General features: G+C 37.2%; 1 protein-coding gene across 2 annotated transcripts in view; it reads right to left on the bottom strand.

Annotated features, from left to right (window-relative positions):
• Window positions 1–17,014, bottom strand: part of GALNT2 (polypeptide N-acetylgalactosaminyltransferase 2) — an 89,361-nt gene that overhangs the window by 21,120 nt on the left and 51,227 nt on the right. For both annotated transcript variants that reach the window (XM_054629533.2, XM_077175604.1), the window contains exons 4-8: window positions 11,874–11,972; window positions 11,229–11,296; window positions 10,267–10,332; window positions 7,103–7,224; window positions 411–498 (exon numbers count right to left, since the gene is read on the bottom strand). In XM_054629533.2, coding sequence (XP_054485508.1) covers window positions 411–498; window positions 7,103–7,224; window positions 10,267–10,332; window positions 11,229–11,296; window positions 11,874–11,972 — 443 coding nt within the window. The remainder of the gene's footprint in view (window positions 1–410; window positions 499–7,102; window positions 7,225–10,266; window positions 10,333–11,228; window positions 11,297–11,873; window positions 11,973–17,014) is intronic.

Raw genomic sequence — 17,014 nt, 5'->3', positions numbered from 1 at the left:
TTAAGCAAACCAGCATCTTGAAAAAAACCTCATAGACACTGCATTGTTGATGGGCTTCTAAACTAGTGAGCAATTAATGTCTGTGTTATCTAAAAAGAGAACCATAAGCTCTGGCTATTAGCTTTTTCTGACACATTTACACAACCCTACAAACCTTGGATCAAGTCTTGCATATTGGTAAAAGGCAGCATAAACTTATAAGAATTAGTATAATAAAGATGAACTTTTAAAGCAGAGAACAGTAAGGCCAATTAAAATCCAAGCCAAGAAGCAAGTGACCTATGGAACTTGAAACTAGATCTAGGAAAGGGAAGAACAGTATGTTAATTGCCCATTCCACAACTGCAGTGATTATGAGCTTTGATTCTTGATGGGGTTTTTAAAGTCTGTATTCCAGTACAGGTACATACCGCCTTTTAAATCAGCTGACGCCCCCACGTACTGGAAGTTGTCCATATTAATTACATCAATAATAGGAGACACAACTCTGGTCTTGTCCTAAAATAAATGTTAGAAAGTAATATTGAAATAATGAAATTATCAATATATAAAGATTCAGGCAGGATGTGATGTTGAACAGTTCAGCAGGATTTCATTAGCATGTCTCCCAGCTCTCCCTCTACTTCCAAAGAGCCTGTGCTGTGAATAGCACTGCTCAGCACTGCTTCAGAGAGCAGAAACCATAGCATAGGGTGTGACTGGAAATCCTCTTTCCATTCTAGGCTACTTTTATTCAGTAATCCCCCTCTTCTGACTTGCTCTTGAAGAAGGCAGCAAACCTGTGGTTCTAAAGGCAGTCAAGCAAACAGCCCTTCCATTCTTACTTTTAAACCCAATGCAAAGAAAAGCATCCAGACAATTCATATTTTTCACAGCAAGTCTCCAGCTATGCAGTGGACTACAGTCTTATCATTGCAACCTTTAAGGGACACTTAGGCCTTTCTGCAATCAGAAAGGTCTTAGGTTAATGTCAATCCATTTCACACTAGGAGAATCACACTTCAATAACCTATACTCAGATAGGAAAGAGAACCTAAAAAGCACCTCAGACTCATGGATACTATTAATCTCCAGCAGTTAAGATTCCAGTGGTACAGATAACCACAGTCCTTATCCAACCATGGTCTCGTCTACTATTCTGAGCAATGTTAATTATTTTAACTGATGTTTTTGCCAAAATATTTTAAGAACAAAAATCTTTCCAACAACTCCATGTGTATTATCCAGCAGAATCACAAGACCTCTGTTCTAAAATAAGACTCATCTAATGTTAGAAATGCAGTATCATGGTTAAGCCAGTTTGTCTCCATGAGATATTGCTTGAATTCAAAATAAAAGTTTGGAGCTGCACAATTTAACATCATTCAGAGAACAGATAACTTCAGAACAGCGTATCATCAAATCTGTGAATATAAAAAAAATGTTTTGAACAAACAGGAGATATTTTGGTAACTCCTATTATAGAGAAACTGTTCTCATGGTTAAAAGAAATACAACCTAAACATCTCTATTTTAGGAATTTATTTTATCAGTATGTCTTGAAACAATACCACATATATTCTAAACAGTGGTTCAAGCATGTATCCCCCTTACTAACAAGTATTATGCAGAACAGACTGGAACCAAATTAGTATGAGGCTGAGGTCATAATAAAAGACTTAAAAGCAACTTAAACAAATGCTTTGCTTGGTCCAATAAGAACCTTTAACAACCATTTTCTTTTTATTGAACCTTAACTATTCAATCTCTGCTGATTTTAAATCAGCCCTAATTACATAAACGGCATCTACTAGGTCATTCTGCCTGAGTGAGCAAAAGGTAATGAATTTCTGTATCATCCAAAAGAAGAATTCAAGCAAGCCCAAGAGAATTCAAGCTGAAGACTAAGTGAAAAGCTGAAGACATTGTTTTTTCCATTTCCTTTACTATCACTGCAGCTATGCCAATAAGGCTAAAAATTTGCTTTCATGAGAAATGTAATAGAACATCTAATCTGGTCTCCTACTGAGAATTAATTCATTTGGTCTAAAGCAAATTAAAAATACAAACAAAAAAGGTCAACCTGCCATATTCCCCCATGGATGACATCTTTAGCTCCTGTTTCTCCTAGTGACAGCCTCAAGCCCATGTTTGCAATGGCAAGCAAGGCACAGTGTTGCTAACTGTGTTGTACTTGGGAGGGAATTACAATTTACTGCACCTTCCCTGCAAAGTCCTCTCTGTATGTGTGTACACCTTCCTACAACACTGAAATGCTTTAGATGTACCCATGCCCTTATTTTAGGCATTCTGTATATAGTGATAGAATTAGGAAACTCCCTTAAATAAAGACTGATGAGGCAGAAGATATCGACCTGTCCAGTTATTCACAGTTTATCTATGAGCATAAAATACAAAAATGAAAACATCCTTCCTTTCTTTCTCATTTATTCCTTAGCTGAAATTGAGACAGATGATACATCTATGCCCCTCTCAAAGTATTTTTGAAGAAGATTTGTTTTTCAAATAGTTCTACTTGATCAGGTTCAACCTGGTGGTAAAAGCTGCCCAAGTTATCAGGTGCCACATTAGGCAGAGCTTCATTTAGGCTTCAGCTTATCTCCACCAAGTTGCATAAGCAGGTAGCATGTTGTCTCTATACACCTGAGCTTTTACTGCTGGTCCGATTATTTCTATCAATATCAGTGCAACACCAAACTAACACCACTTGCTACACCTAACATATTTCAACAACTCCCAGTTGTTTCTCTGACAGCCAAATACCCAGGCCATGTGCATTCAGTCTTGATGTATAACTCTCACATTGTTGGCTTGGGAATGTGCTGCCCTTCTGTGACTTGAAATTACAGGATTTGCTCAGTAGCAAAGCAGAAAAAAGCTCTGTACATTCTTAAAGTGATGCTTTGCAGAGCATTAGAAAGTTGTTAATGCAGACACTGCTAAAAGAGAGCTTGTGGGTCTCCAAATTAGAGTTCACTCATTTAAAAGACTAAAAAGCAGCTGGTTCCTTTAATCACACCATGCATAAATAAGTACCTTTCTTTAGGATAATTTAATGTAGAAAATCTTTTGCCCTCTATTGGAAAGTGCAACTGGAAAGCTATGTACTTCTTGGTGAACATAATAAAAAGAAATAGCCTTCAAACACTGTAAGTCTCTAGCACCTGAAAATTTGTAGCAAACCACATCATCTTGACAATTTATAAGGAAGTTATGAATACTCTAGAGAATTAGGCTTTATATATTGTTTTTATAAACCATGAGAAATTATCCTCGAGATTCTGCATTCATTGCTTCCCCCCTCTAAAAGTCTCAAGACACTTCAAAGATTAAACTTCTCTTAAGAGAAAATATAAATATTTTCCTTTTAGCATCAGTTAAAAGTGATCTCACTCAAAGTCAAAAAATCTGAGACAGACATGAAAAAGCAAACCACATCTCACTTCTTAATTTTAGTCATTTTTTTCCTTTTAAGATCATCACTGTTTAAAAATACCTTCCTAAATGTGACACAGGATTTACTGCAATGCTATGAAAACAGATTAGTTCAGTTCTGCACCAGAATCTTTCAATTTATTTTTCTCACACAATTGCTGAATTCTAAGAACAGAATGTCAAAGTGTTTAGAAATTTGAAAAGGAAAAAGCCAAGTAGATGAGTGCCCATGAAATTGCTAGTAGTCATAGATATTTTCAGAACTGTGTATACTTATAACTATGCTGACATTTTTGAGGAATCAAAGGGTTAACCTCCACTGTCTCCTCATTTAATCACACACACAAAAAATCTAGAGGGCATAAAAGGTAGCCTTAAGAATCAAGCAGAAAACCACTCTCCAGGAAGGAGCAAAAGGTACACCAGCTCCAGGTTACACCAGTATCTGTACACATTCTGAACTCCAAAGTGGTCACCTTGTGCGTATGCTGCTTCCGCACTGAGCTTTTGCTAAAATTGCTGTAGAAAAGTCCCTAGTAGAATCAGACCCCCTCCAGAAATGCTAAGCAAACATGGCTCCTGAAAAAAGGAAGATATTCTAACCAGGAATCCATCTTATAGAAGAAAACTCTCGGATGGATCATGTTTCAATTCAGGAGGAAAGTTTGATATCTCAGGTGTCAGAGGCAGAGCTTTCTAAAGTGGTTATAGCACATCAGATAGAGTTCTGCAGAACTGACTTGATTCAGAGTGTTTCTTGGAAGCTATAAATTCTTATATTGTAACACACACTATTACTCTCCTAACACTCCAACAGAAATAAATGCCAAGTGGGCAATCCTGGAACAGAAAGAAAAAAAAAGAAGAACAAAACACTTTCCACCAGATATACAATAGAAGCAGCTGCCTATCAGAAAACATAGTATTCATGAACAGGAGCCCTGACCTGAAAAAAGTTACCACTGAGCAGAAAAGAGTTCATGTCTATTCAGCTTCTTGTCACTGAGACTATCAAAAAATGCTGCCAATTAACATCAACTAACATACTGTCTGCCCTGAGAGCTGAATTAATCCATTTAAAATAACAAAGAGCTATCATATACAATATATAAACACTAACCTGGCCTTAATTATTTGAACAGCCAGAAAACTTAAAAGCTGCTTTTTCAATCCCCATAGCTGTTGGCTGGGAATCTTTGCAGATGACAGTTAAATGGAATTCTATATCCATTATTTATTTAACAGTACATCAATCTTTTAAGACTGAGAAAAATATATTCATACAGCTGAAAACTATTCAGTGGTACACAATTAGTTTGTACTATGGTGACAGTTGGAAGCAGCGAGTTTTGAAGGATCTAATAATTCACATGCCACTAAAATGTAGCTGCTGCAAGAAGCAAAATATGCACCAGCTTCTCCAACCTAATACACCCCATTCAATGCTGGATCTTCACAAAATTGCCAGTAATTTAGTAAGAGGTTTTACATTCTGTTACAATGAAAAGGTAACATTTTTTCAAATTCCATATCAGTTTCAGAAAGATAAATGAGTATGACCTGCAAAAAGTCATACAGAAGAGAAATGGGAAAATTACCAAGTAACTGTCTTACCAAATGCAGGGTTTTGCTGACCAAAAACACCACTTCTCTTCTTATTTCTTCAATAAATAGATGCTTCAAGTAGTTTACACAAAAGGCCTGAAAACAGCTCCCATGTCCTTGAATTCATTAGTGCTTTAGCTGCAAGCATTCTCCGCTTCTTTTAGAGATATATTTTATGCCTTCAAGTTTATTTCCTAGTTAATAATTAGAGAGAAATTCCCCCAACCCTTCTGAAGCTGCAACACTTGAGATAGGTAAAAAAAATAGGAGGAAATGCTATGGTACCCATGCTCAAGGGCTTTTTAGGCTCTAGGTACTTTAACAGTGTCCAGGTTTGAGCTGATTAGTTATTTCTACTCCAAAACAGGACTTCAACTGCTGATGTGTCTTGGGCAACTTGCAGTATTTCTGGAACACCTGGCAAATATAACAGGCTATTGCCAATTTTATGAGGTTCAACAAGGCAAAGTGCCAGGTTCTGCACTCAGGTCACAATTTCATGCAATACTACAGGACTGGGGATGCTGACTGACAGCAGCTGAACATGACCCAGCACGTGCCCAGGTGGCCAAGAAGGTCAATGGCATCCTGGCCTGGATCAGCAACTGTGTGGCCAGCAGGACCAGGGCAGTGATCATCCCTTTGTATTCAGCACCACTGGGACCACCCCAGTCCAGTGTCCTTTTCTGGGCTCCTCACTCCAAGATAGTGAGGTGCTGGAGTGCGTCCAGAGAAGAGTAATGGGGAGCTATGAAGGAACACAAGCCTTTTGAGGAGGAGCTGAGGGTGTTTAGCCTGGAAAAAGGAGTCTCAGGGGAGAGTTTATGACTCTGTACAACTACCTCACAGAAGTTTGCAGCAAGGTGGAGATCAGTCTCTTCTAAGAAATAACAAGCACAGGAAAGAGGAAATAGCTTCAAGTTACATCACAGAGATTTGGATTGGGTATTAGGAAAAATTTCTTTACTGAAAGAGTGGTCAAGCATTGGAACAGACTGCCCAGGGAAGTGGAGCGGTCACCATCCCTCAAGGTACTTATTTAAGAGATGTGTAGATGTGGCACTTCAGGGACATGGTTGGGCTTGGCAGGTGCTTGGGTAACAGCTGGACTCAATGATCTTAAATGTCATTTCCAACCTATATGATTTTATGATTCTAAAAGGATGACAGAACCAAACAGAATAAAGAAAATCAGTCATCAATTGATAGCTTCTTCATTGGCACACTGAGTATATGGGGTTTACTTCCTTCCCTCTCCCCCACTCTGTTTTTGGAGAATGCAAAGGAAACCATAATGTGGATAAGTGAAGAACTGGGCATTAACCAAACAGAGTAGCTTAGCAAAGCCATTTTGATCAGAAGCATTTTGGAACCAAATCTTTCCTGGAAGACTAGCTTTCCAGAAAGGGAATGCAATTAAGAAAGAATAAAAACCCTGTTGTCTTGAGTGTTTCTCAGTGCTTTTTTGGAATCACACTTCATTCAATTTCCACTTCAACTGAGTTCTTCCAGAGGAAGTTAACAAGTATAACCAACCCCTGGAGAAAACAGTATAGTTTCACTCTCAATCCTCCCAATTGCTTTTCCAGGACATCAGACTAAGCATAATTTTCATAGATGCTGAGAGCCTATAGTTCCTGCTAGTTTCCATGAGAATTTTGGTTTGACAAGTCATCCTCTCTCCTATTATCACACTGAATTTTAATGAGGCATAAAGATTCAGGTAAACTGAATCACATCAAGATGATACTGGTAGAGGAGAATCATACTTTGCTCTAAAGATTTTCAGCTTACTGAGGCAGTCCCCAAAGAACTAAGGAAGCATATATTTGAATTACTTGCAAAGATAGTAATAAATATTCAGATTTTATGTTCCTGTGTTCACAGATTAAATGAACAAAAATATGTTTTAATCACAGAACATTCCAATCATCTCCATCATCTTAAATCAGGGAAAAAAGCTTCCTTAGGAAAATGAATAAAATTAATCTACTATAAACCAGATGGCTTTAAAATTTAAAAGCTGCTTCTTCAGGAAATTACTTTACAACTCTTTACTAACCTCAGCTACTCTTTCCAAGAGTGGTTCCAGCCAGTGTTCATTGCACTCACAGTGACTATCCAGGAAGGTCAACACTTTGGCTTGTGCTGCATCTGCCCCTCTGACACGGGAGCGCATCAGGCCTGAGAAGTAAAGATGGAAAGTTTTAAGTACTTCCTGGGGAAAACAATCAACAGCAGCAAGAAACTATTGCATTCTAAGTTAGTAGTCAGTTAAATTACTCATACAGGGCAAATACACAAGCTCCATTATCAAAATCAGATGCTCATTAAGAATTCAGTGAAATGACTTCACACCAAACCGCCTGCAAGTGCCCAGCCTACTGCATTCTGCAAGTTTCCATCTGATTTAAGCAGAAGAAGAAAAGTACCTTTTCAAAACAAGTGATACACAAATACAGATGGATCTGTATTACTCAAAGTGGTATTTACACCAATAAATCTTAAGATTGGATCTGAAAACAGGTATGCCTCCTCAAGTTCTGGTATGCAACTAAGGAAAGCACCATAATTAACTTACCCTCCCCACCTTTTTGCCAACCCCCATCTTAGTACTTACCAGAGTCTGTACAGTCTTCTATGAACTTCTTCAAGAAATAACCATGCTTCATTAATTCCCATTGGAGAACCTTACCCCAACCCATTTGTCTTTCTCTGTGACTACAGCCATTCTCTTGTTTTGCAGTTTGTTTGGGGTTTGTCTGTTCTGAATAGATATCTTTAGGTAGAAACTTCTGGCAAAACCAAAAGGTTCTTCTCTTTATGTCTCGATTAGATAGATACTCTCACTGATTTACCCTGCTCCTTTCCTTCCTTTTCTTTTACAATCTGTTCACTGGATGACCTCACCAATCCTTAAAGTCCCTTGCTATATATACATATAGCAAGCTTCCTCCCATTCCTTTGCAAATTTCCTCCCTACTTTTTTCTACTACTATTCAAAAATTCATTGATTTCTTTTTGTCATGTGAGACCAAAGCCAAGTCTGTTTTGTTCTGTTTTTTTTTTTTTCTTTTTTAGCTTTGTTTTGTTGTTTTGGTTTTTTTTCTTTCTTTCTTTATTGTTTCCCACTAAATCTGTTCTGGTTTCTTCAGGCATTTTCCTCCCCCAACAGAAATACTATAAAAGAGTCAAGCCTGTTACTTACTCCTCCCTTTACAAAATAAATATGCAAAACATGACTATGCCAACAGAACACAAGATGCTTAAGAGGAAAAGCTTGTTTACTCTGACCAACATTCAATAACAGCCCCATCAAGATCCTTTTCCTATCTCTTATTTCAAGTGTGAGCACAGTTCCAGATACATGCTGCGCCATGGCTATCCAACATTTTACATTTTGTCTGTGGCACACTGACACCTAACTGTACCTCACAGACTTAGTGCTGGTGCCTTAATTTCACCCTTTGAATCTGTGCTGTTCAGATTTTCCACATCAAACCATTCCTCCAGCACTATTGCTATACTTTTTTTAATTTCTCAAATTGCTCCCTCCAGAGCTTATTATTTCTAAATAATATTGTTGAAGAGCCTACTGTCTTACTCTAATTCTATAGAAAACACACAACAGTGTTTCTAATTTCAGAGTTTAAAAAAATGGATGTGAGCACTTTGGTCATTGAGTCCTCCACAACCACATTCAGGCTTATAATGAATAGAGCTGAAAAGGTTCCACTGAACATTTATTCTGTAGACTACCACACCCTAAAACACATCTGTTCCCATAACAAACTCTGGTACTAGAGATGAGACTAATAGCCAGTAATATTTATTTTTGAAAGAACAGCAGTTTATGTCACTCCCTTCACTGACACCATCTCTTCACGTCAACTTTTGCTGTAAAACACACTGCTTTCCTTTATCATTCATACTACTGATCCACTCTTAGCACACTACACATTCACTAATTCTCTTAAATTTCAATTTGTTTGTGCAATATTCAATCTTAATCTCACAAAGATACAAACTAATACTCTGCATTCTATCTGCAAACATTTGTGCTCTTCTGACATAATAGATTTGTCAAATTATATTCAATTTTCAGATATACGGATGCACATTCCTAAGCATGTATTTGTATATGCATTGCAAATCAATATTTAAAATTACTAAAAAAACAAACATCAAAAATGTGTTACTTCATTCTGTTTTTTTCCTTACTGCTATCTCCATCTTCAAGTGATACACTGAAAAATGACATTAACTTACTCAGAACCTGGCAACCATGGCAAGTCATAAAAGACTTGCTTTCCTTTGTTCACAAGTATATTCCAAACAAAATATTTAAACACTAAGAACCCATCAGTTATTGCACTAACTTTAATTATGGGATAACACATATTTAGTTTCCAGTTCCTGACAATCTAATGATTCCAGCTCTTCCCCAGGCCAGGCCAGCAGTCTAGAAGATGCAGCTTATAAAAATTAGCAAGGACATATGTGCTAATTCAGTCAGCTATTTCAACTGTCAAATCTCAGTTATTATTTCAAACAGCTGTAGATAACAGTTGCCTGCATCTAATACTTTATAAACTCCACCGTCAGTGAACTGCTGACTGAAGGGCTCAGTGATGTGACACCACAACTTACAAAGCAACGTAGAAGAAAACACAAATGTAAGACAAATTTGTTACAGGGCAAACTGGCTTCAGAAAAACCAGCATACTTGGTCCCAGCCCTCCTGGCTCCTCAAACCCTCTAGTCAAAGCAAGTTGTTTGTCTGGCTGTCCATCAACTAAACCCATAAAATGATATATAATAAGAGAACCAGCAAAAAAAGACGGCTACTTTTAAGCTGCATCATTTCAAACACAGATACATTTTACAGTGAGACCTTGTGTACTATGGAAGCAGCTTAACTAAGTATTCAGTGCAGGAAGAGAAAGGAAAGGTTGAAGATTAAATGCAATTCCTGAAGGAAGCTCACACTGTAAAAGCCAACAATGGGCAATTGTGCACAGAACAATATGGAAACAATTACAATTACTGTTTTTACCTGCACAATTATGTTTTGTTTTATTCCTTCTACTAGAAGATTTATAAAGTGAAGATCTCTCTTCCAATAAGGCAAGTAGAGAAGAATGTTCCTTTAAAAGACTTGATGAAAACTAACAGATAAAGCAACACAGTGGAACTTGTATCTTACTTCCTTAAAATTAAGCCTACCTTCTCGCCGATCATTCCGAAGAACCCGTACTTTTTCAATTTTTCCCAAGAGAGCCCCATCATCAGCTTAAAAAAAAACCCCAATAATAAGTTTAAGAATTTAAAAAATAAAGAAAAAAAATCAAGTGATCAGAACCAGTTTTGCATCCAACATTTGTATACCAGAAGAGAGGCCATCTTCAAAAAAACCAAAAGTTTTGTAGGTGAAAATGTTTGTGTTCATAAATAGTTACTCATCTCACAAGAAATAAAGAAAAATTACCAGGCTAAGAAATTACTACCTTCACCATGTTACTTAAAGCTAGCTTAATTTTACAGTCTTGAAATAATTTTATTTAACTATTTTCTCTTTGCTTACGTTAGACAGTTTCTACATTACATAGAGAGAAAAAACTTCCATAAGATTAAATAAACTGCTTTCTTTGCCTATAAGAAAGCTCACTTTCTAACCAACATTAAGACAAACCTGACCTAAGCTAGTATTAGTAACAGTATTAATGCAAATATATATATTAGCTTCTTCTAAGAAATATGACTCTGAGGTCCATTTCAATTGGTTAAACTGTCATGATACACTAGTACCTACAAGACATTGACTTATTTTAGGTTCAGTAAGATTTTTTCTGAGAGACTGATGGAGACAGGCATCCTTTTAAAACAGCACTACAAAAATATTTGTTGCAAACACCATGGGTTTTATTTTTATTTAAGATAACATACTATGAAAAAGCTCTTTTTAAAAATACACTCTTATTATTTCCTGTTAGCTGAAGGACAAGATATACTGGAAATATTTATAGAGACTTCACATTTCCACAATGACAGATATGGAAGAGTTAAAACTTGGCCAAGTCTCTGCCAATTCTTATTCATGTGTCCTATTCTCAACTGACTGATCTATCAGCATCAGGAAATCTTACCAGAATAAGCACAGTAAGGTAGGATCCTATAAAAGTACTTACGATCATTACTGTAGTCATCCACTAGTATGATTTCCTTAATAAGATGTGATGGACTTTTTTTAAGGACACTGAAACAGACCAAAACAAAAAATCATTACAGCAGTGTTAATTTTCCAAAATAATGTCAGACAAGCAGTTACTTAGTTAAGCTGCAGTAGAACCCAGCCCAGGATGTTCCTTTCAACAACAGCTGATGGCCTGCTCTTACAAAAAGCATGAAAAGAGGCACATGTATAATTTTGTGTGTTCCTTCTTCCCTGCCTCCCTAACTCCCCCACCCCCACTATTCCAGCCCCCAGAAATCAGTGCATTAGACAATGTCCAACAAGGAACTTTTGCAGATATCTTTGAGTCAAATAACACTTGGGAATCCATCTACTCTGACTTGTTCTTGGAACAGCCAGCCTCCAAACACCATCTGAATATCAGTCCCATACTTTCATGCATTTTAGTTGAGGTGAGCAATTTTGTTTAACATCAACTACTTCAGGATGTAAGAACTGAAGATCTCAATGAAATTAAAACTTACCTTTTCCTCTTCAAATAGTTCAGTATAGTTCAATAATGGGTTGTTGCTTCCCATTCTTATCACAAGCTGACAGAAATGAATGGCCTTAAAGAAAAATTTGTCTCTCTTGTGCATACCTGACAACAGTTCGAAGCAAAGCAGATCTTGCCTCGTTATGGAAGGTGATCACCACACTAGTGGCTGGCAAGTCTATCCGCCACTGTTTCCGCTGGCACCTGAAAGAAATAAAACCTTGTCAGTTCAACCTAACTTCTGCATCCCAGGCTTGGGAGACTGCCTTCATCGCAAAGCATTTATTGATTAAACTCAGACACATGGCCTAAGAAGAACTAAATAGCTTGTTTTCAAGTGAGATTATCATCAACCTGTCTTTTGATGCTTTTGGCAGCTGTTTTAGTACACAAAAGACTGAAAAGTCAGAGGCAGATATGGGCAGGTTCAGACAAGTTACCAGACAATCATCATTGCACTATGTCAAATGTCTTTTGTGCAGCTGAGTATGAAACCAGAGCCCTTCTTTTACAATAAAAGCATTCAATACATCCAAGGCAATATGCATATTTTCAACGAAAATGCATGGTTCACCACATCTTTCTTCTTTAGAATGGCATGTGTCCACTTCTCCCTTTATTTTTAAAGCTCCTGTAACATCCTGGCCATACTCATAGATAAAACTAGTTTTCTATTCTAATGAGAATTTGTAAGGATCATGAATATTCAGAATGTGAAAAACAGAGCTAGCTGTGACAATGCTGAGCCAACTAAAGACAGAACCATATCCTTCCAAACCATAAGGATAATAAATATTCTATCTATGTCAACTCATTTTTCATCACCTCTAGAAACCTGAAATTAATATAATAAGCAAAAAGAAGCAAATCCCAAAATGTTTCCTTCAGGACTACATACAGTTAAGCTATTTCATCTAATAAAATAAACCTAAAAAGATGTTATGCTTATTGTATTAGAAACTAACAGTTCTAGAAAACAATGTATATTGAGTTTATGCCAAAAGCATTACAATGTGACAAGTCACAATAATGACTTGTCACAAATTGCCATTTGTGCAGTGACACACACCAGTGATGTATTTCTTCCATGCCCTTTAATTAAGGGTAGAATTTTAACAGGCCTAGCTGTCTTCAGAAAGAATAAACCCAACTAGCATACACCTGTAGCAAATTCAGCGATTTCAGTACTTATTTCAGCAATTCAATTTCTGTACTCTGTGCAGTATTAATCAGACCAGTATTTAAGAGAAGTTTGCCACCCACACTTCTAAAACTAGGCTTCTGCCTGTATAAAAGCCCACTCCACACCCAATTAAACATCTGCAACATGCACCAAAAACAATACAACCTCCACCTTCTTGGAATCAGAGAGCAAGCAGTAATGTGCTTCTTCCCCTGCCCCACTCTACAAAAGCCCAAGCACCTGTGGTACTTTTGATACAACACCAGCACAGTGTCACACACATTAGTGCCTGCATGAAACAAAACATTCTCATGCTGCAGTGACCTCACTTGGCTCTGCACAAAAGCAGAGTCTATGCCAAGCCTGCAACCGCTGTGTCAGATTAGCAGGGGCGTCTCTGGCTTTGTGGTGGGTGTACACGATGGCTTTGTCACTAGAGCCCTGCATGGAACAAATAAATCTCAAATGCCTGTATTCCTGAAAAATATAGAGCAGCTCCTCTAGTGTGAGCTTCTGGCAATTCATCTAGACAGCTAAAAGATGTGTAATTATTATACTCAAAGTCTTTGGTGCCAAAGAAGATATTCTTCATCCTGCTAGCTTTCAAATTACCCACAGAGGACAGAGCTACTGTGCACACAGTTATCACACGAAGCACTTGCATTAGAATAATTAAAAAGTCACATTAAACTTATATTGATCTCTTTGCAGAAGAGAGCACTTGAGCCAGATCACATATTAGGGAGAATTACTCAAGGCAATGAAGCCTCTCAATTTTAAGAAAACTCAAGAGAAGAGCACTACTGTGTATTTCTGAGGGAGAAATAAGACTTCTAGTCATCCAAATAAAACTGGAGGAATGTTTCACCAAGTATCACTGTTTTCAGCTCTTCATAAATCCCTGCTTTAACTGACTCAGTATCAGTCTTCCTCCTACTCTGCTGTGTCAACAGGGCCACAGTTAAAATTCAAACCAAAGAAACAATGTCATTATTTTTGGCACAAAGATTAACCTTTGTCTCCTTAAGCTGCAGCACTTCAATTTTATATGCAGAGTAAAAAAATACATTTATTTAAGACAGAACTTGAACTGAAAATTTCAATCAAGACCTTCAATTTTTAACATAGGTCAGTAAAATCAGTTAAAACATGAAAAGTACATTCCTTCCCCCAGTGATTTGGACTGGTTCATTTAATTAACAATTTTTCCAAGAACCTCCGATTTGTTTGAAACCACTTTTTGGCAGAAATATACATTTTAACCAGTGCAAGGAGAATATTCATTTCAACTGGTACTAAAGGCACAGGAAAGTTTATTTCTTCTCTACTTAAGAATAAAACTTAAGCGTGAGGTCAGAAGCTTCTAATAGGTGCCGAATGACAAAGAAAACAGTTCAGTGCAGCTATAGTACTTGAAAGTAATTCCCAAAAATCATCACATCACATCAATTAGAAGATGTGATCAGAAATCACTAGTCCAAAGCATACATGGGGAACATTGGTCCACAAAAACCATGGGGTATTTAATCCTTTATCCCCCTTGGGAAACTATTTTACTCTGACAGAAGGACAGCTCTATGAGTTGCTATTACAACTGTGACACCCACTTGTCACTTTCTGGATTTCCCAAATCTAACTTAAAATGAAAGGAAACACAGAGGTTTCTTAGAGTTGTTGTGAGCATCAGCCCAAGTGGTAGTTTGTGAGCATCAGCTGGAGTGAGAATCCATGTTCCTGCTCAGAGTTCTCTCCATTTCCTTTCTTATGTTGTATCTGCCTGTTTCTCCCTTCTTCCTTTTGCTTAAAAAAAAGGCAAGCAGTTAAAATGAGTGTACCAAAAGTGTCTGGTGGTACTGCTGGCATGCTTTCACAAAAAGCACAAGGAAAACTTTTGTCTTCCTGCTAGTAAAAGTTTGCATGATGTAAATAAAGACTTAACAATATAGTATTAAAAAGATGCATAGCTACACTCACATCTACATATGTAATGCAGAATCCTGATAAACTGCTTCTAAACAGTCTAGAAAATTTCAGCAATTAAAAAATTCTGCTATGTAATTTTTTTAAGTCAACGAGCCTCTTGGACACATCAATACAATTAATAACAAGTTATTTAAGAAGAAACAAAGTATTTTCTCACCCAGGTTTCTTTCCTTAAAGAAGACTGCAACAGCTCCACAAGAGATCTTAATCTCAACCCAGTTGCCTTCAATTTTATGAGAAACTAACATGCTTCAAAGTGTCTTGTGCTCAGATAGTCTTCTTCCTATGGCTATTGCTTTTGTTCTTTCCATTGCACACTTCCCAAAAAAATATTTCATGCAGCTTTTTCAGCTTTTGCAGTGAAAGGTCTTCCCAAAATAGAATGAAAATTAAATGCAGCGTGGCAGGGAACTCATTAAGAACAGCTTGTAAGAATGATTGCTTCAGTTTGTTTTACTGTTTGGTTCATTTTTTCTTTAAAAGATGATTATTCACAGACTGATAAGCACTTAAATCTGCTCCATGGCACAGTCTAAGTAATAATCCCAGCTCAGATATAGCCTGTCCCAGTAACATATCTCTTTCTGGGTTCTTTTCCAGCTCTGTTTAGTGGAAACACTTAAGCAAGCCAGCATATAATAACAAGACTAACAGTTAAAAGAAATAACCATTGTAATATAATTTATCTCTGGATATCTCTCTAACTTAAGTTATTCTCAACAGATAGCCTTTGTCTTTAGAGACATGCCCCTTCCCCCCCCCCCCCCACCCAAGGTTATTAGATATATAAAAAATTCCAAATTCAGCATATCTGAGTCATAGAAACTTCTAAAATTTGAGAGTTGAGTTGGATCTCTTGGAAAAGAATACCTGATCTAAAAAGTTAGAATACATTTCTTGTGGAAAAAAGTATATGCTATGAGGAAAACTCAAAAGTAATTTTAAACTCCTCAGTACAACATCACAGACATTGAGCTTTTTACTGCTTTCTTGACAACAGGTGAAACATCATATTCTTCCTACTTTGACATGCAATTAGCAACAAATTACTTGCTTTACCCCATCTGCAACTACTTTGCATAAAGAAACCTAAACCCACACTATTATACAAGGGATTTCAGAAATGACTGAGTTTCTACACAAATTTTCTTCACTAGGCCATTTCTGATTAAAGAGCTTTATGGGAGACAACAGGAATCTTCCTGTTCTCTTTCCTCTTCTGGGGTCTTTTTTTGCTTCTTCTACTTACAAATCTGTGAATGTACATTCATCCTAACTGTAGAATTAGCTAGGCAAATTACCCACACATATGGTTGGCTAATAATATGTTTCAAGACTGGCTTGCCTAGTTTTTAAACCAAACCAAACCAAACCTGGTTTTGTATTTTCAAGTAACAAAGTCCTAATGAGCAACTTTTTTTTAAGCAAGACTCATGCAAGTTATTAAATCCTTTTTAAAACGAAGAAGGTCTTCTCTAACCAATAAATAGTAAGTAATATCCTTCCTTACTGTGAACTGTACTGTTTCCTGAAACTGCACAAGCAGCCTGAAGTATAATTCTGTCCTATGTTTACCCTGATGTGACTAAATTGATTCCTTTAGGTTTAGAGTTGACAATCATCACATACAAACAGAATCACAGAGTGACTGAGATCCAAAGTGGCCCTGGAGATCTCTGAGCTCAAATTCCCTTGAAGCAGTGCCTGCTACAGCAGGCTCTGCACCGGGCTTTGAATAACCCTAAGCCTGGAGACTTCACACCCTCTCTGGCCAACCTGCTCCACTGTTTGATCATCTTCACTTTGAAAGAGACTTACAAACATAGAAACCAAGAAATGCTACCAGATAAATAGGAAAAAAGAAAGACTGAAATGCAGCACCAGTTTGGATATATAGTACATGCTGATGCAAGTCCTGGAAACAGAAAAACTTGAAAAAGATTTATTGTTCCTTAACCCACTGTTCAAGGATCAGGGAGTTTATTGCTACTGGCCTTTCTAAAGCTGGAAAGTCCTGCTTCAGAAAAAGCAGCTCAAGAGCAATAAATACAGAAAGGCTAATCCAAGCCAAGATGGCTCA

The sequence above is a fragment of the Agelaius phoeniceus genome, chromosome 3 (genome assembly GCF_051311805.1).
Source record: "Agelaius phoeniceus isolate bAgePho1 chromosome 3, bAgePho1.hap1, whole genome shotgun sequence".
NCBI lineage: Eukaryota > Metazoa > Chordata > Aves > Passeriformes > Icteridae > Agelaius > Agelaius phoeniceus.
Note: the sequence above shows the minus strand (reverse complement) of the source record. Positions and strands in the feature narration are given on the sequence as shown.